This window comes from Prunus mume, linkage group LG2, assembly GCF_029339155.1.
Source record: "Prunus mume cultivar Tortuosa linkage group LG2, ASM2933915v1, whole genome shotgun sequence".
Classification (NCBI taxonomy): Eukaryota; Viridiplantae; Streptophyta; class Magnoliopsida; order Rosales; family Rosaceae; genus Prunus; species Prunus mume.
The window spans coordinates 10,279,008-10,304,633 of record NC_142699.1 but is presented as its reverse complement, the minus strand read 5'-3'; the positions used below and the strand labels follow the sequence as shown (position 1 = coordinate 10,304,633).

Here is a 25,626-nt window from a genome sequence, read left to right as displayed (position 1 = left end):
AAATGAAAGTTACTACCATATATCATTAGAAATAAAATTTAGAGATAAAAGAAATTGAAAATAATAAAGGACTTTTTGACAGGACCCGCTCCGAATTTCCCCCAAACCGGGACGGACCCGTCTTGGTGCCTACATCTCGATGCCGGGCCCACTTACTAATACCCCGAGGCATCCTACCAAAATTTTGAGTCTCCCCTGTAAAATGCTCAAACCCAACAACATTCAACGCATAATTTACATAATATAAATCTCAACTGCACAAAGCATGCTTTTAACATACAACAATCCAAACTAAAGTGGCCTTCAAGTAACAACCTAACATGGGCGATAACAGAGCATCTAATAGAATTAGTTTACAACAAACAGTTGAGTAGAAGGAATTTACACAAGTCCTATCTACGGATGGAACGATTTGAGCTCGTACTCTGCTCGAACGCTTCTAAGAGCAACTACTGCTTGGAGGACGCAAAACAGAAATATGTGAGTGGACAAAAATAAAGTTTGCGTTTAAATCAACATAATAACCCCACCGTGTAAAAATAATGCTCTAGCATGCAGTTTCACAATTCATAAACCAAATACTTAAAACACATAATCCCATAGTCCGATAAATCTCAAAATCTCAAAACCACAACTCCACTCCCAAAGATATGCAACTCTCATCAACCCATACATATATATATATATAACTATAATATAACATATACTTCTCTCCATACTAATGTGGGAAACAATCCAGGGGATTGTTTGGGTACGGATTACTGTACTAACTTCGATGAGTAGTCCAACCGGGACGGAACTCCATAGCTCACACGCCGCACCGCCAACGACACGTGTAGCTCACATATATCATAATAAGTCCAACGCGCAGACGGTATCATCACCCCACCCATCCGCCAGCGACGTGTGTGATAATACTAAGCAATATACATACTCTTCCCATACGCATCGCCAACGACACGTATGAGAAGTGTCTCACACGCCGCACAACGACACGTGTGAGACCCTCAATCTCATGGCCTTCCCACCCTACCGGCATTGCCAACGACGTGTGTGGGAAGCCTAGTAACTAGGGAATGGTAGTCACCTAACATACTCATACACCTCACAACCATCCCTCAAACTCATATCTTTCCACAACCTCACAACAACAACTCTCCATACTCTATACATAGACAATATAGATAGATATCCCAAAATCCACATAAACATATTCATAATACTCAAATATATCCATACCCAAAATATATTGCCAATACGTATAAGAATATCCAAATCCATCAACCAAATAATTATTAAATCATAATCACCATTTAAAACATATGCACAAATCTTTTATCAATAAAACCATGCGTATGCTTAAAACAAAGTCCACTCACAGGTAATCCCAAGCTGCAGAGGGTCCTGCACGTATGATCAATCGAAGTACCTATTTCGAGATACAAACCCTTGATTAATATAATACACTTCAAAACGGGAATTCACAAAAGAAAATACTTAAATCCCCAAGTTTCTAGTGCGTGTACGTCCAATGGAATATCCTAAGGTCCGATTACAGGTTTGGGAATCGCTTCCAATCGTATGGTTATCGCTAATCCCACAAACTTTGAATTATTGAATCAGAACATCCGGGGCTCGGATTCACGATCTGCGTATTCCTATAGGATTCTAAGAGTACGTAGATCAACATACTTCAATTGGAAACGATCTAACGGTTAGAACTTATCGTACCCAGATAACGCACAATATGCGAAATCCGTTCGATAGTCAAACAACATCCGAATTGAGATCAACGAAATCATACGCACTCGTGACAACCTAAAGATCTCATTGGGTAGTATTGCAGCTTCACTACCCTTCCCCACGCTGCCACACGTGCTAGCATGGGTGTGTAGAGAAATTTCCGGCGACGGAAAATCTCTAAATCACAAGCCACCCTTCCAATCCTAGATACTACTCAACGAATGGAGCATCTTTTTCAATTGCGGGCAAGTCCAATTTGGACGGCAAGTGGCCGGAATTTCACAATGAAAACCGGCCAAAACCTAACTATACAAATCGGTTCCTAATCTCAAAATCGATCCAAACCTAAACAACAGTCAGCTAGAACACGTAAAAAGGAGAAGAAACCTCACCAATTTTACTCAAACGGACGGCGGAGGCGGCGCGCAACGATCGGAAAACTCCGGTTCAAACCAATCGATACCGTCGACGATTCTCGGGTTTTCCGGCATGGAAATTGGGTGGGTCTTGATCGAACTTCACGACGAGTCGAACGGACTGTCTCGAGTTGAGGTGGTCGGATGTGGTTTTTTGGTGGGTATATGGCGGTTTCCGTCTCGAATGAAATGATACGGAATGGGTTTAACGCAGAGGGAAAATCGGAGAGAGAGAGAGAGTGTGTGTGAGTAAAAATACCTATTCTTAAATTTTATTTGGAACATTTACACTATGACCCCACGGGATTCCAATCCTGGGTCCTTCACTGTGAGCGGCTATACTCTTTACATACACGTAGGGTTTAGTACTTTCACGTTTAATACTCTATTTATTACATATATAAAGAATTTAGCACTTTCACATTTAATACTCTATTATACACGTATGTACATATTTTTTAATAATACATTTGTGTTATGTACACGTCTTAAAGACTCAGTAAAATTCAAGGTTTAAAAAAAAAAAAAGTAAATGTACAATACTCACATTGTACATGTATGTACGTATTTCTTATGTTTAATATATTTTACAACATTTTCAATAAGACACACAAAATTCATGTATTATACAAATAATTCTCACATATTATTGAATAAAAATAATATATATTTAAAAAATTATATAGTGACCAATTAATATCTATTTTAGATTTGTTGAAACTAGAAAATTAATATATATATATAAAGTATAAATTAATGAAATTAGGAGGGTGCTTTTTTCTTAATTTTTTATTTATTAAATCGTATAGCCGCGCGGCTATACCGTTTAAATATAATGTATTTGAATAGTATAGCCGGGCGGCCATACCTGTTTTTTTTTAAAATAGTATAACCGCGTGGCTATACGTATTCTGACACATGGCACATAAAACATCTTTAGCACCCCCTACAAGTTATATAAAGGTTGTAGTGTTGAACCCTGTAAGGCAAGTAAAATTGTCATCCCTATGATTTTTGTTGTTGAGGCAGAGAAACCTTACAAAGGTACACGTCACTTATTCTGCCGCCTAGTTGATCTGATGCAAGCACCAACAGTCAAAGTGAGAAGGCAAAACCTCTGCTCCGCTCGAAGCGCCAGCAGCTGAACAAGAGTTTGGCCAACCGGGTTTGATCAGGTACTGGATGCGCCACTCCTCCTACTGATCCTGAAGATGATACGATCATCACCACCGTCAAGTAATTAAGTCAAAGAGAATATACTGATGATTGATCCAATTACCTGATGTTTGAATATCTACCATCAATGTGACTTCACATTCTAGAAGGAAAAAGCTCAATATAAGAAATTTAAATTGCCAGCAGATGAGACTTGACTCAGTTATTTATGTATAGGCTTGTCATACAAGGCATCGCTGGACACTGATAGTCCTGAGGTGCCCCCCAAGAAGTCAGTCCAATTATTTAATCAACATCTGTATGTTTAAGGCTGGTTTTACATAAAATAATTGCTCAAGTCAAAGAAGAAGAAGAAGAAGAAGAAGAAGAAGAGAGAGAGAGAGAGAGAGAGAGAGAGAGTAAATAATTGGTGACATTTGAGGATCAGAGACTCGATCATACCAAAATTATAATAATTTTCCCACTTGCCATGAATCACTCAATCAAAGCATTTGAATATAAATGGCGAGATTGTTTTTGGTAAACATAATCACCTTCTTCTTTTAGTCAAGTCAACTTTCCATTTCATCACCTCACTCACCTGTATAAATATATAACCTTTTGTGGTTGAATTAGAGAAACCTTGTTATAAATACATGCATGTTCTCTAGCTTCTAATTATCCATTGATGTGATCTTTGTTTCCCTAGCTAAGCTCTCACATGCAAGAACAAACACAGCCAAAATGGGAAGGCAGAACCTCTGCTGACCTAAAAGGTCCAGCAGCTGAGCAAGTTTGGCCTCTCTTGGCTGATTTCTGCAACCTACACAAGTGGTTCCCCAAACTTGAGACATCTTATCAAGTCGGGGGAGTTCTTGGCCAGCCGGGTCTGATCCGGTACTGCGCAACTCCCCCTGCTGATCCTGATGATCAGACGACCATCAAGTGGGTCAAGGAGAAGCTACTGATGATAGATCCAATCAAACGGTGTTTGAGCTATGAGATCCTTGAAAACAACATGGGATTTCACTCATATGTTGGTACCATGCAAGTAGTGCCCATAAACGACATTCATCATGATGTCGTTCTTGGATGCAAGATCGAGTGGTGGGTTGTTTGTGATCCGGTTGATGGATGGAGGTTGGAAAACCTTCTTGATTTTCTTGAGTCTTCTCTCCCGTTGGTAGCAAAAACAATGGAGCATGCTCTTCTTTCTACTAGCTGATCAACGTTAATTGACTCGGCTTAATTAGTCTTTATTTGTTGGTATATTACTTTTATGTGTATTATTATTGACTTGTAGTATGTTTATGAATTTATTAATAAAAAAGCATGTGCCACTTATCAATAAATTATAGTATTAGTAAATGTAGGTTTGGTCAGTTGACTATGATCTTGTACCCAAGGTCATTCCTCTTTCTGTAAATTATAGTATGGTTTGGAATATATCGCTTTGTCAAAAAACTATATGCACATAAAACATGAGGTTGTTTTGGTCATTCCTCCTACTGATCCTGCTGATGAGACCAGCTTCAGGTGGGTCAAGTCAAAGAGAAGCTACTCGAGTGATTGATCCAATCCAACGGTGTATGAGCTATGAGATGCTGTAGAACAACATGGGGTTCAAGTCGCATATGTTGCAACAATGCAAGTAGTGCCCATAAACGACATCAGTGGGTTTGTGATCCGGCTAAGGGATGGAGATTGGAAGATTTTCTTTCGTATTTTCAATCTATCACCTAGAACAATCCAACGCACCGACACTTAACCTAAACAGGGGGCACAATCATGACATTCCCACTTGGGCGCCAATTAATATTGATGAGGTTGCCAGCTTCCATTCCACTCCACTCAACACATATCACATATGGGAATCAAAAAAATAAAAATACAAAAAGAATCTTTGGACTTTTGTGGTTGTAAATTACCAAATTGTGATGAGCTACCACTCAACTCAACTTTCTCATTTTCACGCTCTCCATTCTTTCCATTTGTTTCTTTCTCATGGCAGAAGATCAAATTCCAAAGTCCAAATGGGAAGGCAAAGCCTCTGCTGATCTTCAAGGCTCATCAGCTGAACAAGTTTGGCCTCTCCTGGCCGATTTCTGCAGCTTACACAAGTGGTTCCCCGATATTGCCACGTGTTACCAAGTCGATGGCGTCCCTGGCCAACCGGGTCTGATCCGGTACTGCGCCCGTGCTCCTATTGATAATGATGAGTCCACCATCAAGTGGGCCAAAGAGAAGCTACTGTCCCTTGATCCAATCCAACGGTGTTTGAGCTATGAGATTATTGAGAGCAATCTCGGGTTTAAGTCGTATGTTGCGGTAATGCAACTAGTCCCGATCAACGGCGGAGATGGCAGCATTGGGTGCAAGATCGAGTGGTCGTTTGTTTGCGATCCGATTGAAGGGTGGGGATTGAATGATTTTCGTTCATACCTTGACTCTTCTCTTCAATTGATGGCAGAGAAGATGATGGAGCATACCCTTCTACCTACCACTGGGTAACAATAATTGTTGTTTGCTAATATTTTTGTGTTGGTGTGTTTATATATTATGTAAGTAATTCCAAGACTACAACATTGTAGTATGTTTAATAATTGAATTTTTTATTTCCAGTTATATTTTACAATAATATTTTTATACAAGCGATATTAGAGAACGAGAATTAAACACAGTTTCGACAAAGAGTACCACAGGTAAGAACAAAATACGAAACAATAGCTTTCGGCCAAGATGAACATTCATCTATAATATATAACCAGAATGATCACAAGCCACCCTGTAAATTGAATTCGTCTATTAAATACAGATTTTGACGATGACAAGCAAACCACAAAACACGTAAATAACTTTCAAAATCTAAATGTAATATATGGCCTAACTGCTTCTAAAAAGTGGATCCCCCTTCAACATGGGTAAATTTTCAATTTTCTTTTTCTTTTTTTCTTTTTTCTGATGGAGTCCGGGTGGGTGAAGAATTATGTGAAGTTAACATCTTCCACGCCAACCCCCTCAATCTCGTCTCCATCCAATTTATTATATCCTGCGCAATCTCTTCTCCATCCAATTTATTATATCCTGTGCAATCTCTTCACGTTCCGGCTCAAAGAGAAGGTCGTGTAAGAAACCATCATAGAGCTTTATATCCTTGAACTCTGATGCTGCCTCATTATAGAGATCTTGGGAGGCTAGTGGATCAGTGACTCTATCAGCAGTTCCATGCAGAACAAAGAAGGGGACGCTCACAAACTTAAAGTTCCGTGTCAAATGAGTGGAGATTCGCAATATCTCATAGCCTGTTCGGACCCTTATCGGGCCAGTATAGACCAGGGGATCAGAATACTTGGCCAACAATGCTGCAGGATCCCTTGAGACTGGAATACCCCTCTTGTTTGCCCCTTTAAACTGGAACTTGGGAGCAACCAAAGAGACAATTGGAGCCACAGCCTAGATTACAATCAGAGAAAAGTTTGTAATATGTAACCATGAATCAATGGTGGAAACGCAATCAAACATCAGATGACACTTATGAACAACCCTAACCAGAACATAAATCAGTTCATCATTATGAGTTTAACACATCTTAAAGGAGTTCTTGGGGAAGATAAAATTGCCTAAAAGATGAAGCATCAATATACATAGCCTGTAAGGCAGTAAAGAACATACCCCAACAATTGGATGTGCTGGCTTAACACGCAAAGCTGGTGATGTCAGCACAATGCCCTCCACCATTCCTTCAATTTGAGGGGAATATGCCGCCTACACAAAGGTTCAACAATTTTAACGATGAATTCAAAATCAATGAAGCTGGATGCTCAGTACATTATTTTATGGCATACCTTCAAAACAACAGCTCCTCCCGTTGAGTGACCAAAGAGGAAGCATGGTACTCCAGGGTTCTCTAACCTAATCTTTTCCAAGAAAGCTACCTATTAAAAGAGGATCAAACTGTCAAGCTTCAGGGTCACCGCCATAATGGGGTTCAAAAGAAAAGAGACACTTGGAACCAAAAGTACAAGAAATGAGAGAAAACTATGATCCCACCATCGTCTATAGATACTATGTTCATACAGAAAATCCTATATATTTCGATGAGGGGATACTCATGCTGAGTTGAATGAAATTCCATGATTTATAATAGAACGGAAAATTTGCTGCTAAACTTACAGTATCAGCAACAACATAGTCAAGTGCAGGGACGTATCCATGCAATCCATCGCTGCCACCATGACCTACCACAAACAGAACAATACATTAATATAAATGTAACCTAACAACCTATGAAATCATTCAGAATTGAGTAGACATGTTCATGTTTTCTATCATAAGCATCTATTGCATACGTCTGGGAAACGTTCTTCCATTGGACTCAGAAGGTAAAGGAAGAAGGCGAGTTGGAACTCTCTGGTATAAATCTCTTCCTGACTTTAACAGTATTGATGTTCATTTTGAACTACAAAAGTGAAAGAGCCAAAATGACTACAATCTTAAAAATGTAGCTACCTATCCAGTCCATTGCATATACCCCAAAGTTGCAGGAGGTTAGTTGCCTGGCAAAATCAGCATATCTTCCACTGAAAACAAAGGTGAACAAAAAATACATATTTAAAAAAACTTCACTTGAAAAAGGCAAAAAACAATCAAATGAAGAAGGAAAAAAAAAAGCTCCTGAACAATTTACCTATGCTCATTAAGCCCATGTATGATGATCAAAATGCCCCTGAAATTACAGAGCAAAAGTACTCAAGAGTTGGGACAACGAGAACAAATTTGTGAAGACCATACAGAATAGAAGCAACAAGGAACCCAAACTGTACACGCAAGAAAAGCGACGAAGGAAAAAACACACAAAATCAGCACCACAGCCCCTTATTCCTTTCCTCTACTGTAACTCCCTGGTGCGCCACAATTTTATCAGCAAAACAAAAAACGACTACTATGTGCATATTTTCCCCAGGAAAAAAAAAATTGGCTACTTATTTTAGTTTAAAACAAACTTAACGACGCAGCGCACGGATTCAGAAAATTTAACCATAAAAAAAATTTCAATAAAACAAAACCAATAATAGATATAAAATAGAAACAATGAGAATTTTACCTCGGTGTACCGGAGACCGGAACCCAAGACCGGCAGAAGAGGGCGTTGTTTCTACCGCCGAAGAACAAGAAGGTCGCCGAACGGTAGGGGCAGTGCCCGTCTCCGGTGCTATAGCACTCGGCCAACGCTCTCCGCCTGAGAGTGTCCTCCTCCTCTCTCTTCCACGCCGACTTCCGCTTCTTCGACGACGGCGCGTCGAGGAGCGATTCCGATATTCCGCGGCGGCGACGACGGGGGAGGATGAAGAGGAGCAGGGAGAGAAAGAAGGTATGGACGAAGAGAAGAACCGTCCTTAGGGTTTTGAGGAGCGGGATGATGCGGTTGCTGGCTCCGGAGGTCAGCTGCTCCATCTCCGCCGTCGACATCGCTGACGGATCGACGGTGGAGATTGAGAGCGAGCGACGGAGAGAGAGGGCGTGGAATTGATCCGGGAATTCGATTCGCTCGAAGAAACGCAAAAGGAGAGGAGAAGGAAACGAAATAGAAAGAGAGAGAAGCTTTAGCGCGTTTCATGGGAATTTATAACGTTATGTTCAGCGAAATCGCAGCGGTCAATCTGGGGCGTTGATTTCGGTGGGCCCCGGGGTGTTGACGGTTTCGATTTGGGATTTGATAAGTATGTGGTCCTGGGAGGGAGCGGGAAGGACGAGGAGCCGGTGATTGGTGTGCGTTTGGTGACGTGGCGGAATTTGGATGGTTGATGGAGTTGTGATAGGGGTGACACTTTGTTTGGGAGGTTTCGGCTGGGACGGTGGAGATTGAAGAAACTTATTCGTTGGTGTGATCGGACGTACCGGAGATGAGTTTGATGGTAAGGTCTACGTCAAGATAATTAATTTTTGGGAAGACAGTTGTGGAAATTCATTGTGCAATAATATACTCTGGCTTGGCTAATCAGCTCGGCTCCCACTGAACTTATTTGGTGCTTAAGATTGGATAAATCAAATTTGTAGTGACATCTAATTGATCATTTGGCAAGATTAATATTTTAAAAATATTTTTTAATTAATGAAATAACTTGATTTGCTAAAAGCTACAAATACGGTGACCAAAATTAAATTTAACCCTTACTCCAATGACGAAAAATGTAATTTACTTTTTAAAGTATGCTTTAACTACTAATACAAGTGGATTTATTAAACTTGCAATAAATGAACAAGGATCTTTTTGGATTGAAAATTACCGAAGGGTATATAAGGAAACACACTTAAATCTCAAGGAGTGAGGCTGTCGTTACCATAAAGAAAACTAGTCATGCTGTAATTTTCCTAAAATATAAAGTTTAAAATACAGATAAATTAAATCTAATTGGTTATATTTATGAAATTAACCAAATAAGCAAATCCTTTAGCCGTCAAAGATTTAGCCGCCATACTGGAGCCGAGCCCTTCAAGCAAATTGCCAGCGAGAAAATAACAATTTAATTCATGAACGCCATCAAAACTGGAGACAAAGCTACTAACCCTCCAGTGTTCCACGTAATCATGCATGAGCATATCATCGCAGGAGATAAACCTCTGGATTATCGTGCCAACGGATTTAGTCCAGTGAAATAGGATCTGGATTTACAGCAAAGTACCCAATAACACATCGATAGTATGTGTGGAAAAATTCACTTCTCACAATATCGTTTGTATAGGAAGAAAAAAAAATTTCTAAATTATCGTCACTCATATCCCAACACGTGTACCTTGCCAGAAAAACAGGGAGAGGATTATCTGTTTTATTTTATTTTCTTAATTATCAAACCGGAATTTATGATATATCAATTCAATCCCTTGACTTTGAGACTTTCCACTCTTCCCTCCCATACCATCGCAACGATTTCGTGCAAGAGAAGGACCAAGTCGGTCCAATCATTTTCGTTTTTCGTTTTTTTTTACTTTGTCTTTGTAAAAATTCAATCCTTTTATTCAAATTAGTATAGTTTAAACTACTCTAAATTAATGTAATTTATACGAATCATTCGAATTTGGATGAATAGAGTGAACTCACTCCCCTATCAATTAACCAAACTCACGTATGCAACTATTTTCTCGTATAGAAACAAACACATCAACATATTGAAACTAGATGTAGGATCTTCTGCTCCTCTTTGTTTTGAAAGCAAATTTGAGAGGCTAAGGGCCACATATAATTATAATTGTTTTTTTAGTGGTACATGTAACTTTCAAAACAGCGACACTTGAAAAGAGAGGAAAGAAAGGAGTGCAAATATAAAACAGATAGTATTGAAGTCTTGAATGTGACTTGTGCTATAAAGCACCAAAATGGACATTCAAAAGAAGAAGAAAAAAAGCATCTCGAATTATTGGTCTCCGTTTGGGTTGGGGGGAAATAACATTTTTGTCTGAATTAGTGGGGGATTTATCACACTATACTTCTTTTGCATTGCAAGTTCGAAAAGTTCGAAACCCGTGGTTTTAAAATAAGCACTTGTCAGTCAATTGGATTCCAAGAAAAGTTGTATTATAATAATCCAAACTCTTAATAAATTCATTTCTTGTCTGTCGATTTTGATTGAGTTTTTAAGGCAGGAAATATTTCCGAAATATTTGAGTGATATGCAAGAAATATAAATTATTACACAAATTTTACGATTCAAATAAAGGCTAAATAATAAAAGGCATGCAATGCAGGGACTATTTTATTTTGGATGGTTTAATTTGGAAATTTCATAATTCAAACTTGTAATGGGTACCAATCCCTGTGGATAAGAGATTGCATCACCATCTTATTAATTATTATTTCTTAATATCTGTTAGTAGATTAAAATATTTCAAGTTTATGGTAAGATAAGATTAATATATTTTTTTCGGTCGAAAAAGATTAATATATTTATATTTATTTTTTCTGTAGAGCTTTACTGGTTTATCTTGGGTCAGACCATTCTGAACGATAACTCGCTTTTGGTTCATATTCATATTTATTTTTATTTTTTCAGAAGAGCCCATAATCCATCTTGACCCAGTCATTGATCCACTGACCCACAAGGCATGTTTTACAGGACCATTAGGCTTCTGGAAGCTGGAATTAAGCCATTGTAATTTGTTTCTTACCCTTCATGTTGAACTTTCCAACCCAAAAGCTGGATTGACCAGTGTCTTTCCAAAATTTGTTTTGTTCAATATTGCTTGTCATACTGAACTTGTTATGCATTTATTCAAAGAGGGCAGATGCTACTGAAGATTTGGCAGCAGCAGTGGAGGTATGTGCATATTCTTTCCGACTTTTTGATTTGTAAATTTCATTTCACACCTAGTTTTTTTCCTTGTCATTGACTGTTTGTAGGCTGGCAATAAGGAAGACATTGAGAAGTATGGTGAACGGACGGTAAAGGTGGGTTTACTGATTGCCTATATCTTTCCATAACTTCCGCAATAATGGAACACCCATGGCGTGACAGTGAGGATTGACTTCTCCTCTCACTGTCACAACGAGCCGTACAAAACGGAAAGCTTTATGGACAGTCTATCCTCCTTTTTGCAAGAAATTTTCATAGAGATTGTTGGGTTTAATTTAAAAGAAGATAAAGGTTGAGTGGGTGTGGCATTTTTGAGGTTTCGTAATTGCTTCCCCTCACAACAATTATTTATAATAAGTGATTTTTATATATTTTACCGAACAAGCTGGCATTTTAAGATTTTCAAAGTAATCACCTATGAATCTGAATTTTCTTGTTTCTCGATTGATATGGATTTCATGACTTTCTGAATTAATGGACTAAGCTATTAAATTTTGTTCTCATTCCAATTGCCAGGTGATAGCCATTGTACCTCATTCCAATGCGGGGAATGATTTGAGGTTCCAGTGCATGTTGAAGTTAAGTGTATGGTAGGGATGTTGCAATAATCAATTATAGTTCTTCTATTAATTTTCTCCAATATCTCAATTGACTCCCATCACCTTGATATGTTATATATAGAAAACAAACAAAATTTGGATGCTGCCATTTTCACAATAAAAACATTTTATACATAAACTATTCATGCGTTTCAAAATTACCACAAAATTCTAATGAGAAAAGAAGACTCAAGAAAATTATTCAAAATAAAAACTGAAGCCAGGCGTGAAAACCCACAAAGAGTCCTCATGGAATTTGTTAGAATTTTAAGGACTTGTTCCTAAACAAAATTCTTTGAAACCATAAGGATTGTGGATCAATTTTGACATGGAAAAAATATCTTTAACTCAACAACTTTGAAATTCTAAAATAGGTGAGCCATATTAGAAAAATCATCTGCAATTTGTCAAACTTAATTGTCAAAGCTGCAACATTTTTCTTTCTTTAGTACTGATAAGTTGACTTTGACTCTTCAAAACATTTAATTTAACTTTGGAAAAACAAAACCTACCTTAAAAATGTTAAAAACATATATATTTTTTTCTTTTCAAACAATAAATACATAGACATTTTTCACATGTTTTCATATTTTTCATTATTTTCCATAACATTACATTAATTGAATTGAAGACTCTAAGGGGGCACAAAATATTAAAATAGCAACCAAAGCTTGTCAAATTGCCATGTAGGTCAACATATTTCAATTTGAAAAGTTCGGTTTACTACTACTGTTGGAGATGCTCTAACTATGGCTAAAATTATGTTGTTATTGTTGCAATATTAGGCATACCACATTTGCATACCCCTTGTGTACCACCTCTCCAATAAAAGGTGGAACTAACCTTCGGCTTCCCCTTCATTGAGACGGACTTGAGCCTAGTTATTGACTTCCTGAACGTTAAACAAGTTATCAAAGAAGTGGATTTGCTCACAGCTTCTCGTTTGTTCCTAGACCAACAGCTTAGCTTACCTTAGCCCAATCGTACGTCTTACTGCTTACCTTAGCCCAACCATATGTCCTACAACTTCGATGGCAGAATGATTGACCGGGCTTTAGGGTTCAATGTGGTATGACTATAATTTTTGTTTGGAAACAATATAAATGACAAACCAAAATATAATGAGTAATGCTAAGTATATCACATTTGGATATCATCTATCCAATAGAAGTGGAGCCCACATATATTCGAGATGTGGTATGACTAGTATTTTTGAAATAGAATATCTTATTGTGGCCCATATATAAAAATATATTTGTCTTTTTGTTTTGACTTTGTCTTTGTAAAAATTCAATCCTTTTATCCAAATTAGTATAGTTTAAACTGCTCTAAATTAATGTAATTTATGCGAGTCATTTGAATTTGGATGAATAGAAAGAACTCACTCCCCTATCAATTAACCAAACCCACGTCTACAACTATTTTCTCATATAGAAACAAACAGATCAACATATAAAACAGCGACACTTGAAAAGAGAGGAAGGAAAGGAGTGCAAGTATAAAACAGATAGCATTAAAGTCTTGAATATGACTTGTGCTATAAAGCACCAAAATGGACATTCAAAAGAAAGAAAAAAAAGCATATCGAATTATTGGTCTCCGTTTGGGTTGGTGGGGGGGATATAACATTTTTGTCTGAATTAGTGGGGGATTTATCACACTATACTTCTTTTGCATTGCAAGTTGGAAAAGTTCGAAACCCATGCTTTTAAAATAAGCACTTGTCAGTCAATTGGATTCCAAGAAAAGTTATAATAATCCAAACTCTTAATAAATTCAGTTATTGTCTGTCGATTTTGATTGAGTTTTTAAGGCAGGAAATATTTCCGATATATTTGAGTGATATGCAAGAAATATAAATTATTACACAAATTTTACGATTCAAATAAAGGCTAAATAATAAAAGGCTTGCAATGCAAGGACTATTTTATTTAGGATGGCTTAATTTGGAAATTTCGTTCTTCAAACTTGTAATGGGTACCAATCCCTGTGGATAAGGGATTGCATCACCATCTCATCTGTAAAAATAATCTTATTAATTAATTACTTCTTAAAATCTGTTAGTAAATTAAAATATTTCAAGTTTATGGTAAGATAAAATTAATATATTTATATTTATATTTTCTGTAGAGTTTTACTGGTTTATATTGGGCCAACCCATTCTCAACGATACCCAGTGAAGTTTAGTCCCTGATCCAAAAGATATTGCTTTCGGTCCATATCCTTTTTTTTTCTTTTTTTCTTTTTTCAGAAGAGCCCATAATCCATCTTGACCCATTGATCCACTGACCCACATCAAGGCATGTAATTAAGCCACTGTAATTTGTGTCTTATACTTGATGTTGAACTATCCAACCCAAAAGCTGGAAATGACATGTGCCTTTCCAAAATTTGTTTTGTTCAGTATTGCTTGTCATACTGAACTTGCTATGCAGTTATTCAAAGAGGGCACTGAAGATTTGGCAGCAGCAGTGGAGGTATGTGCATATTCATTCTGACTTTTTGATTGGCAGTTCCAAAGAAACTGTAAATTTCATTTCACACCTGGTTTTTTTCTTGTCCTCGACCATTTGTAAGTTGGCAATGAGGAAGACATTGAGAAGTACGGTAAATGTGGGTTTACTGATTGCCTATATCTTTTCAAACTTCCGCGATAATGGTACACCCATGTCGTGACAGTGAGGATTGACTTATGGACGATTCTACGATCGTATCCTCCTTTTGACAGGAAATTTTTAATCTCTAGAAGATTTCTTACAGTTTATAATTATTATACCTTCCACAGAGATTGTTGGGTTTAGTCTAAAAGAAGAAAAAAGTTGAGTGGGTGTAGCATTTTTGAGGTTTCCCTAATTGCTTTCTCTCACAGTAATTACTTATAATAAGTGATTTTTATATATTTTACCAAATAAACTGGCCTTCAAAAAATTTCAAAATAATCACTTACGAATATAAATTTTCTCGTTTCTTGATTGATATGGATTTCATGACTTTCTGAATTAATGCACTAAGCTATTAACTTTTGTTCATCTCATTCCAGGTCAGTGACACCCAATTGCCAGGCCATAGCGATTGTACCTCATTCCAATGCAGGGAACGATTTGAGGTTCCAGTGCATGTTGAAGTGAAGTGTTTATGTTGGGGATGTTGCAATAATCAATTATATTTCTTCTATTAATTTTCTCCAATATCTCAATTGACTCCCATCACGTTGATATGTTATATATAGAAAACAAACCAAATTTGGATGAACTATTCATGCGTTTAAAAATTACCACAAAACCATTTTAAGGACTTGTTCCTAGGCAAAATTCTTTGAAACCATAAGGACTATGGATCGATTTTGACGTGGAAAAAGCATCTTTAACAGACTCTTTAATAACTTTGGAATTCTAAAGAGTACTGCTAAACGAACTTTAAAATTAACTGAGTACACCCTAATATTTTAATCAAAATATAAAATTAACTAAGCACACCCTATAAAATTACCAAAAATACCCCCAGTACACTCTACAAGTATTACTTTATAGTTGATTTCCAACTTGACTTTTTAAATAGTATTTATAAATCTTTGACCTTTTATATGAATTTATGCTTCTACTAAAGCTGTTGACACTTTTTTTGCTATTCCAAGTTCTTGCAATCACCACCTCTTTCGTTAAAAACACAAAAGGACAAATGGGAAATTAAGCACAAATTATCTCATAACATTTTTTGTGTTGGAATAAGCCAAATGAGCAAAAAGCGATAATAATTATTATATTTATGTTACAAAACAAGAACTGCCAATGGTATAATGAAAATGAAAATAATAATTAATGTCACCCAGAATACAATGGATTCAATCCAACTCACTCCATGACAATCTTCTCGTCGTAATCCCAATTAGGAGAATCTCTCGTTCATCAATGGAAGAAGCTCATGAGTTATCCAATCCAAGTTACCAAGAAATAGTTCCGAGAAGAAAGAAGGAATGCTTCATCTACTCCAAGCCGCGCTAGAGCATACAGAACTTAGTATCAGAAGCGGAATCAACAGCATAAGAAAGAATAAGGAACCACAAGAAGCCATTCTGACTCACGAATCACAAAGATGGGCACCAAACTATCTTTTGATTCGGGTTGAATTAGTATGGTGTACTTATTAAAATTGTATTTATTTCACAATTTCATATATCATTTTTGGCCATTTTATATTAGGGTAAATCAATAATTCAATAAATACTTTTGTAGTATGGTATACTCAGTTAATTTTAGAGTTCGTTTAGTAGCATTCATTCTAAAATAGGTAAGCCACATCAAAAAAAATTATCTCCAACAGCCTTGTCAAACTCAATCATCAAAGCTGCAACATTTTTATCTTTTTCAGTACTGGTAAGTTGACTTTGACTCTTCAAAACATTTAATTTCACTTTGAAAAAATAAAACCTACCTTGAAAATGTTAAAACCATCATTTTTTTTTTCGTTTCAAATAATAAATACATAGACATTTTTCACATGTTTTCATATTTTTCATTATTTTACATAACATTATATTAATTGAATTGAAAAGTCTAATGGGGAACAAAATATTAAAGTAGCAAACAAAGCTTGTCAAATTGCCACGTAGGTCAACAAACTTCAATTTAAAGAGTTTGGCTACGACTGTTGGAGATGATCTAACTATGGCTAAAATTATGTCATTATTGTTGCAATGTTAGGCATACCACACTTGCATATCATCTTGTGTATCAACTCTCTAATAGAGTTGGATCCCACCAATACAATGGGGCCCACCTCTATTAAAAAGGTGATATACAATGTGGTATGACTAGAATTTTTTTTTGAAAGCAATGTAAATGACAAACCAAAATACAATGAGCAATGCTAAGTATATCACATTTGCATACCACCTCTCTAACATATGTGGGAACACAATATGGTATATATATGTGGTATGACTAGCATTTTTTAAATAGAATATCTTCTTGTGGGCCATATATAAAGATATATTTAAAAATTACGAAGCCCAGCGGTGTGGGTTTGATTATGGGGTTTTGAGATTTGGTGTTCTTTTTCCCTGGTATATAGTTCAAATACTTGGGAATAAAAGCTCCCCTTTTTTGTTTTGGTGTAATTTTCAATATTACCCTCCATTTGGATGAGGGAAAACAACTCGGAATTTAGCTAAAAGTCATGAATTTAAGAGGAGAAATTGACAATTCCTTTGTTTGGCAAGTTAAGCGCCGAATTTATTAAATGACGCGTGGAAAAAATCGTGGAAATTGGAGCATTAAATTCCCGAGTTTAATTTTCATCAAAATAGGTGTCATTTCACAAAATTCTGTCATTTACAAAATTCGACATACATAAATCCAGATACTGAAATCTTCAATTGCCAAAAATTGAAATGATGGAAATCGAAATTCCATCATTTTAAAATTCTATGTAATTTTTAATTTTTTCATCCAAACGGAGGGTTAATGTAGTTCTTACGTCGCCTTCAGGAAAAAAGTTAAAAGCGATCATCTTCCTGCTTTTGCTTTTAAGTAAATCCCTGCCAAACTAAAAGCCTCTGTAAATTTACTCTCCAACAAAAGAAACATTGACAGCTCAATCGATATATAAGTGCTTTTTCCTTAAGATCTTCGAGATACCTGTGACCACAATAAGTCTTTTAACACCATTCTGATAATCTCTCTCTCTACTACGTCCCTACCTTTTTTTCACATGCATGGTTGGCTCTGTTTCTCGTGAAGTTAGAGCACTCTTTAATCTACTTTTTTAGGCACCAAAGGTGTTTATATCAGAGGAAATAATACAAGGCATTTTCTAACAATGTGTCTTGTTCCCCCAATACTGAAAACGAAATCATAACTAAGAATTAGCTTTCATGGTTGGAATTATTTTTTTGTATTTATTATATTTGTTGGGTACTTAGCATCATTTTTCCTTATCATACATATTAATTGAAATAAAGGATTCATGATTTTCTAGCACTTTAAATAAGTTCTTATTGCGCCTACGGGTCCAGCCCAATGAAAAAAGGCTTTAACTTGTAGACCAGGATGTCTGCAGCTCAAACCTCCATAACATCTTAATTATGTGCGTGTATGTGAGAAATCACCCTCTCCGTGTTAGTTTAAACTATAACTTGTGCTGAAAAAAGAAAATTCAGTTGTTGCTGCAACAATAAGAGCCCACCACCAAAAAAAAAAGGAAAAAAGAAAAGAAAAATTCAAGTACAATTCTTAATGGAAAGTGAAAGCAGAAAGGGGCAATAAGCTTTTGATAAATATCTTGCTTTCACATACTCATTAATTACTGAAACTTACTTGTTCATAGAATCATAGTCCACATACATGTTCTCTCATCCCTCTAGAGATAACAGAGAGCAATATAAATTCACAACAGAGGCCTAAGAATTCTTCAAACCCAATTTCAAAACTTTCGTATCTCTCAGAACTCTAATTCACTTCAACTCTATTTCCACTTCTTTGTCATTGTTCCCTTAATTATCTCATCTCATGGCACCACCAAACAGAGAAAACCAAATGGGTTCATACTCTAATACCAGCATTGTCAAAAAGCCACCAAGGCTTTCTATGGGAAGCCTTCAAAGAACCATTTCTGACATTTCAGATGAACTAAGCAGCAGCACCAAAGAAGCCATTGATGCCATGCAGCTTCCAACTATCTCTGAGGTTGAGGATGCCAAGTGTGAGTGCTGTGGCATGTGTGAGGAGTGCACCAACGAGTACATCGATCGCGTGCGAAACCAGTTTTCGGGGAAGCTGATTTGTGGGCTGTGTGCAGAAGCTGTGAAGGAAGAGATGGAGAAGAATGGAGGCAAAAGAGAAGAGGCTGTCAATGAGCATTTCAGTGATTGTGTCAAGTTCAATAGGCTAGGCAGGGCATACCCTGTTTTGTACCAGGCTGAGGCCATCAAAGAGATCTTGAAAAAGAGTTCAAAAATTAGGACCAAGGCTACAAGTCCTAGAGATAAGAGTGTTCAAAAGAATAATGCCATCACAAGGAGCTCCAGCTGCATTCCTGCAATTAATCGAGAAGAATTGAGCCCTAAACCCTGAACCCGAAACTTTTATAACTAGATGGTTTGATCTAGGACCTATCTCCAGATTTCTGGTTTCTTCGTCCTCCATTTAAATTGAGCATGGTCGTGTTTCTTATGGTGTCGACTTGTATGCGTACTCAAATAAGTAAACTTGAAGTCCACTATATTATATTGCAGGTGTCAATCACAAGGACAATTACACCTGCTAACAGTCATCAATAGATAATTCATAAATTGACATATAATAGCAGTTCTCAATTTAGTGGCACTTTTTTTTTCCCAATTTTAAAAGATTTTTCAAATTTCAATTCTCTTGCCGCAATGATATAAAAAAAAAAATTGCAATAACGGAGCAAAAGATTTAGTATAGCTAATTAAAAGACGTTAACCCTCGAAATTAGTCTAAGTGGTGAGGAGAGGGAGAATAATAGGTTAGGATTAGAGTAGCTCAATGTTCAATTCCCTAACCAAAAATTGATCACAAGCAACATGGTGTTATGTTTATTTCTTAAATAACAAAAACGCCCTCAACTAAAGATTCCTAAGCATTTGTTTTCCACGGATGGGGGGTCATTCTCCACGTCTTTGTTAATTAGGTTGAAAGCTTTTATCGATGTAGTTTCTTCTTCTTTTTTTGGTTTATCGCTATCGGCGCAGTTGGTGGATTTGAAACACCAAAAAGCAAGGAACACCTCTTTCGTGGGTTTATAAGAGCACTTCCAACAGTTTGCCCTTTGCCATGGCAAGGGGGAGGCTAGGGTAGCCACTATTCACGTGAATAGTGACTGCCCTTGCAAAAGGTTGTAGTGTTTCCACCATTTGTCATGGCAATAACTATTCACATGAGATATGAAGAGAGAAATTTGTATAGAGTTTGGTGTGAGAAGTGAAAACTATGACTAAGTATTTATTTATTTAAACTGAAATTTTTGGTTTTTTTATATAGATTTTTTTAAAAAATTTGTTACTGACGTCAGCAAACTCAGGCTTGGACTCGGGCCCATCATGCCTGTTGGTTTCGTGGGCCCCAACAGCTGCCCTGGCCAGCCCTTGCTATTGGAAGTGCTCTAAGGGACGTAGAACTAGATGGTTGGTGCAATAACATCATCGTTAACACTAATTACTTAATAAATTAATACGATGCTCACTATTCGTTTGTACATACTCTATAATGTATCTCATAATTTGAATTGTTTGTTTTATAAAATTAATAACCTAACCAAGACCTTGATTTCTTTTTATAAAGTAGTCTATGGACTCATTGAAGCCTCACGGATTGAACTCTCAAATATATATACATCTATTTATATATGCATGGATCTTGAAGTGCTCACGAGTGGGAAAATTGAATACAATTACATGCATGTCCATTATCAGCTAAGCTAATAGTTCTATTATCTATATATCTCTGGCCGTAAAAAAAAGTGCAACACGAGCCCTAGCTAGCAAGTTAGCTAACAAGTGGTGTGTGCAATTTGCATATAAATCAATTTTTTTTGGGTAACAAGGGGTGCAATTTGCATAATAGTGACACAAAAAAGCAACACCCATCTATTAAAAAATTATATATTTCAGTCTATAAAGCGGTCTCTCAACATGCGATTGAGGAAAACTTCTCGAAAACTCTATCTATATAAACTTTAGAGATTACACACTCTTGCCTTTGAAAGGACTCTCTTCATACTATGCACGCCCTCATTTTGTATATAAATACCAATGCATGTCTTGTACAAATATATCATATCTATTAGCAAACATGGTAATGTTATCTTCAATTGTATTGCTTGTTCCACTTTGATTTTTTATAAATCATTGAATTTAAGCTAATGTCTATATATCTTTTTCGTGTGCGTGCGTGAGTATAGAATGAGCGAAGGCTTCGAAATGCAATCTCCGATGTGTCGAATGAAATAAACAAGTACAAGAAGGAATTGGAAAGTAGCAATGTTCTTGCCAAAATTGATGAAGTGAAGCAAGCAGAATGCGAATGCTGTGGGCTGAAGGAGGAGTGCACCGCAGGCTATATCAATGAGGTTGAGGACTCTTTTTCAGGCAAATGGGTTTGCGGGCTTTGTTCAGAAGCTGTCAAAGATAAAATGAAAATGGTAGCTCCAAATGGTACGGCCATGCAAGAAGCTGTGATCTCTCACAGGGATTTTTGCCAGAAGTACAACAGCACCAGGCTCAATCCTAAGCTCTCTTTAACTTCTGCCATGAGGGAGATAGCGAGAAGAAGCTCTGAGAATAGAGATTCAAAGCACAACTTGCCAATGTCCAAGCTTGGCCGAAGAAGCAGCTGCGGCCCAAGAATTGATTTCAAGCAATATATGTAACAAAACGACTACTACTTGTCTCACCATATGTACTTGGCATATATATATATATATATTTGTTGTCAATCAATTTATTTGGTTCGTTGTAGGGTTCTTATATTTAACTAAGATGCGTATTTATCTTGAAAGGATTTGGTTACTTGCAGGGTCCTTAATTTTACGAGAGCTAATTAAGCTTGTTTGAGGAAAATAGAAAGATCAATAGAAACGCTTACATGAAACTAAAAAATTGGCACAACTCAATTCTGGCGATGAAAAACCCTTTAGACATAAAAGAAGCAGCTGAGTGTGTAGTTTTGACACCGCATGAAAAAAGATCACCACAAACCTCAATGAATTTGCGAAATTTGTCGAATGTGATAAACCATGCTCAGTAATGGTTGCACTCTAGCCAGCAAGCTGTTAAATACATGAGGCTTATCTATAAGAAACCAGCCACACATCAGTAACTGAATCCGCAACATTTACAAAACTTAAACTGAACTAACAACTAAACCTAACTCAACTATAATTAATTGCTATTTAGGCTGTGATCTAAAAAATGTTTCAACACTTTTAGGCCCAATTTAGTGATAAGGTATGATAGATGATGGGTGAAGGTGAGGACCTTCAGCATGTGTGTGAAGATTTGGGCAAGCGATAAATATACAGAAGACAAATATAAAAGTAAGAAGGAAGAAGCCCCTGACTAAAGATCAAGCTCAACCCAAGGATCCCCCCTAAGTGGAGAGTGGTCTCGTTTTATAGGTGAGGGAGAGTCTTCATTTCTTGTAATATTCCAATGTGAGACTCTTTACTTTGCCTAGAGTTGCTTCTAATTGTTTGGTCAAATATGGTATAAACACACTTTATCTTTGTCTAGGTCGCATCTTCTAAAGTAATGGGCTAGCTAAGATAGTTGTTTAGCCCAAAGTATGGGCTGAATCCTGACCAGTGCAACCCAAAAGAGAAAGTAAACCCAAAAAGGCTAAGACACTGGGTGCCCTTGGTCCCAAGTTAATCAGGCTAAGACGCTTCAAACCAAAACTAGCTAGTCAGTCAGATGGTCATAGGAGCTCGTTGGTGCAAAATCTCATATAGCACGTGAATTGCACACGTGCAATACAATCCACTTCAGGATTTTCAAAGTATGAATCATGGAACACTCATTATTAGAAAAACAAAACAAAAATAAATAAACTGCATGTGATTTTTTGGTACTTTTTAGTCTCATAGCCCTTGGATCAATCCACCTCCCCATTTAAATCGGGCGGGTCCATAATGTGACAATGACATTATGCTAAAGCCCTTGGTGAGGTTTGTGTCCTTAATTTGCGATCAGTCGCTGTACATGGGCCTGGCATTATGGTGGTGTCTATAGAGGACGGACAATCATTTTAATCAAGGATTTACTTGTTCAAGTAATATGGTAACGATACTTAAGGAGGAAAATTCGAACACAATACCTTAGATGCATGTGTAACTGTTTTTAACCATTTAGCTATGGTACAACTTTTCTTTTTCTTTCTTTCTCGTGGCTTGAATTTGGCTAAATGTGGCTCAATAACCCAGGTAAGTCAAAATCCCAGTGGACCCTTTCCGGCCGACATTTGCAGTCCATAATACATTGGAAATCTATTGTTTACAAAGAAAAAAGAAAGACAGAAAAGAAGTACTGCAAGCCAAAGTTGTCAATTATGTGATTAAACAAAACCAGCAAAGTATAATTAAAGTTTGGTCTAAGTGAATGAACATGAAGTTGAAGCCCTACAAATTTCAAAAAGACATCGACACCCTTATATTAGGGAAATGGGTCGGCTCCCCGTCATGCATACCTCACAGATCAACTCATTAATTAATCAGTCAAAAATAATTATAAAAAATTAGTGTATGTAATGGAAATTTATTAGTACAATACAATGTGCTCTTTACAGCATATGGGCATAAATGAACTTTCCAATATTATTAATATATTTTGAAAGAGGATTATGAACTTAATCAACAACTAAACATAAGCAAATTGGATTAATATAATCTTATCCACACGGTCACATCCAAGTAGTGGATGAGCAATTGTTGAGCTTGATGCTGTGCGTTTTTTCCTTCTTTTTTTTTGGAGTTGGGGCGAATAAACAAGTGCTAGAAGCAAGTATTATTCTTTGTGTGTCACGTTCTAAGATGGTGCTTGTGTCGTACAACCTACAAGTAGAGATTTGGGTTCCTAGTGGCCTTTTTTACATGAGAGATATTAACATAGTGGAAAGAGCACTCCCACATATATTGTGTTTTAAAGAAAGATATATTAACATTACTGGAAGAGTAACAAGTATTTTCAAGATGTGAGTCAAATCTTATGAAGGGAAGTTTGTTAAGATATTAAGAATAAAAGATGGAGCTGTAGAGGAATACGTCTTTATGTTTGGTTATGCAATATGAAAATACTCGATTGAAAAAGATAGGTTTTGTGAGATGTGAACATTGATAGTGGGGAAAGGCCCGAAAGGGTGGGCGTGGGGATAAAAACATGAGAAAGATGGAGAGTGTAAAACCCTAGAAAATGGAGAGGAGGAAAGCATGCCGGGGTATGACAAAGACCACACACTGTATATTCCTTCGAGAAAGAGACTGTGGGTCCTCTCTCTCTCTCTCCCCCCCTCACAGCCCAGAGAGAGATAGTTTGCGCACGAGCATTGCCACTAAGTGTATGTAACGTAAAGACCACCCACTTTACTACTTTAGTTTTCTTTCCAATTCATTCATTCATTCTTTCCTCTGCGCTGAGACTGCTTAGACTGCTTTGCCTCTCTCTCTCTCTCTCTCTCTCTCTCTGCTTTTCTTTTGAGTTTTAGCCCCACTCCACTGCTGTCTGTTCCTCCAATTTGCCTTCCTTTGTAACTCCTTTCCATAAGTTTTGTACTCTTTCCTCTCAGAGGCTCTTTCTCTCTAAAAGTTTTCTTTTTTCCTCCTTTCTCTCTCTCTCTCTTCTCTGTGCTGCTGATCATCACAAGGAGAATCCTAGATAATAATGAAAAGCTACACTAGTCCAAACAAAAGGGGTTGAAGAATATTGCTTTTACATGCAGGGGAAGTAGTTCACATTGTTCACTTCTGTACTTCTCTCTAGCTACCAAGTTACCCTCACTTGAGCACTAGAATTACTTCCACTGCCAACTAAGTTCCATTTATTCCAGCATGTAAACACACTAAAAGTGAGTTTGAAGAATAATTTTGATTATTCATTTGCCATAATTTTGTCTGACAAGGTTTTTATTTAGAAACAAACCAATCAATGACATCACAAGTAGGTGTAGATATTGCAACAATGATTAGTGAAACTCCAACCAATGCAAGCTTTTGAATATTGGGTTTGAAGAAATCCATTATTGTTCTTAGGTTGCAAACAAGAGATCTAGCTACTTGGTCATGAGATCTGAATGGATATAGCTGTCAAATTGTTGCAACTTATGTTATCAAAAAATTGAAAATAGGGTTATATCAGTTGAGATTCAAAACTTTGACCCCTTTTTAGCTACCAGGAATAAAACTAGGGCTGTTTTTTTTCTTCTTCTTATTAAATATAAGTTATCATACTTATAGTTATTGGTAATTAGCATGGTTTCAATGCTTTTTTTTAAAGAACCTTTTCTATTTAGAAGGGCGATAACATACTAAACTCAAATTACACGGATATTAGGACTCGAACGCAGGACCTTTCCCTGAGAAGAGCATTTACTCCAAACCACTACACTAATGAGTCCTTTACAACCTTGCTTCAGTTTTAAGTTTTCCTAAGAAATTATTACCCTAGTACACCATGTTTCACCATAGGATTAATTTTGTTTGCTCCTTACTCATCTTGATGCTGATTTGATGTTAAGTGCAAATCTTCCTCCCTAAATATAATTTTTCTTCTGACCAAAATATATATATATATATATCTACAATAAAAAGAATTCCAATTCATCATTAATCTTGTTCTTGAAGCTATAATTTTGTTAA

At 36.7% G+C, this 25,626-nt stretch overlaps 5 protein-coding genes across 5 annotated transcripts; 4 read left to right on the top strand and 1 right to left on the bottom strand.

Moving 5' to 3' along the window:
* The first annotated feature begins 3,969 nt into the window (after positions 1-3,969).
* On the top strand, positions 3,970-4,687 carry LOC107880471 (lachrymatory-factor synthase-like). The gene has a single exon (XM_016791997.2). It carries the CDS (start codon positions 4,036-4,038, stop codon positions 4,537-4,539), a length of 504 nt encoding a protein of 167 aa, XP_016647483.2. The 5' UTR covers positions 3,970-4,035; the 3' UTR covers positions 4,540-4,687.
* A 501-nt stretch (positions 4,688-5,188) lies between these two features.
* Positions 5,189-5,939, top strand: LOC103320229 (lachrymatory-factor synthase-like). Its single transcript, XM_008221873.3, has one exon. It carries the CDS (start codon positions 5,319-5,321, stop codon positions 5,823-5,825), a length of 507 nt encoding a protein of 168 aa, XP_008220095.1. The 5' UTR covers positions 5,189-5,318; the 3' UTR covers positions 5,826-5,939.
* A 103-nt stretch (positions 5,940-6,042) lies between these two features.
* Positions 6,043-8,914, bottom strand: LOC103320230 (alpha/beta-Hydrolases superfamily protein). Its single transcript, XM_008221874.3, has 7 exons — positions 8,419-8,914; positions 8,002-8,040; positions 7,824-7,894; positions 7,488-7,552; positions 7,160-7,249; positions 6,987-7,079; positions 6,043-6,767 (listed from the first exon to the last, which is right to left on the bottom strand). Exons 1-7 carry the CDS (start codon positions 8,781-8,783, stop codon positions 6,357-6,359), a joined length of 1,134 nt encoding a protein of 377 aa, XP_008220096.1. The 5' UTR covers positions 8,784-8,914; the 3' UTR covers positions 6,043-6,356.
* Positions 8,915-18,570: 9,656 nt separating this feature from the next.
* LOC148919586 (uncharacterized) lies at positions 18,571-19,583 on the top strand. The gene has a single exon (XM_089046632.1). It carries the CDS (start codon positions 18,768-18,770, stop codon positions 19,329-19,331), a length of 564 nt encoding a protein of 187 aa, XP_088902758.1. The 5' UTR covers positions 18,571-18,767; the 3' UTR covers positions 19,332-19,583.
* A 1,488-nt stretch (positions 19,584-21,071) lies between these two features.
* On the top strand, positions 21,072-21,648 carry LOC148919585 (uncharacterized). Its single transcript, XM_089044393.1, has 2 exons — positions 21,072-21,092; positions 21,181-21,648. The coding sequence occupies exons 1-2, from the start codon at positions 21,072-21,074 to the stop codon at positions 21,646-21,648; spliced, it is 489 nt and encodes a 162-aa protein (XP_088900519.1).
* Positions 21,649-25,626: the final 3,978 nt, after the last annotated feature.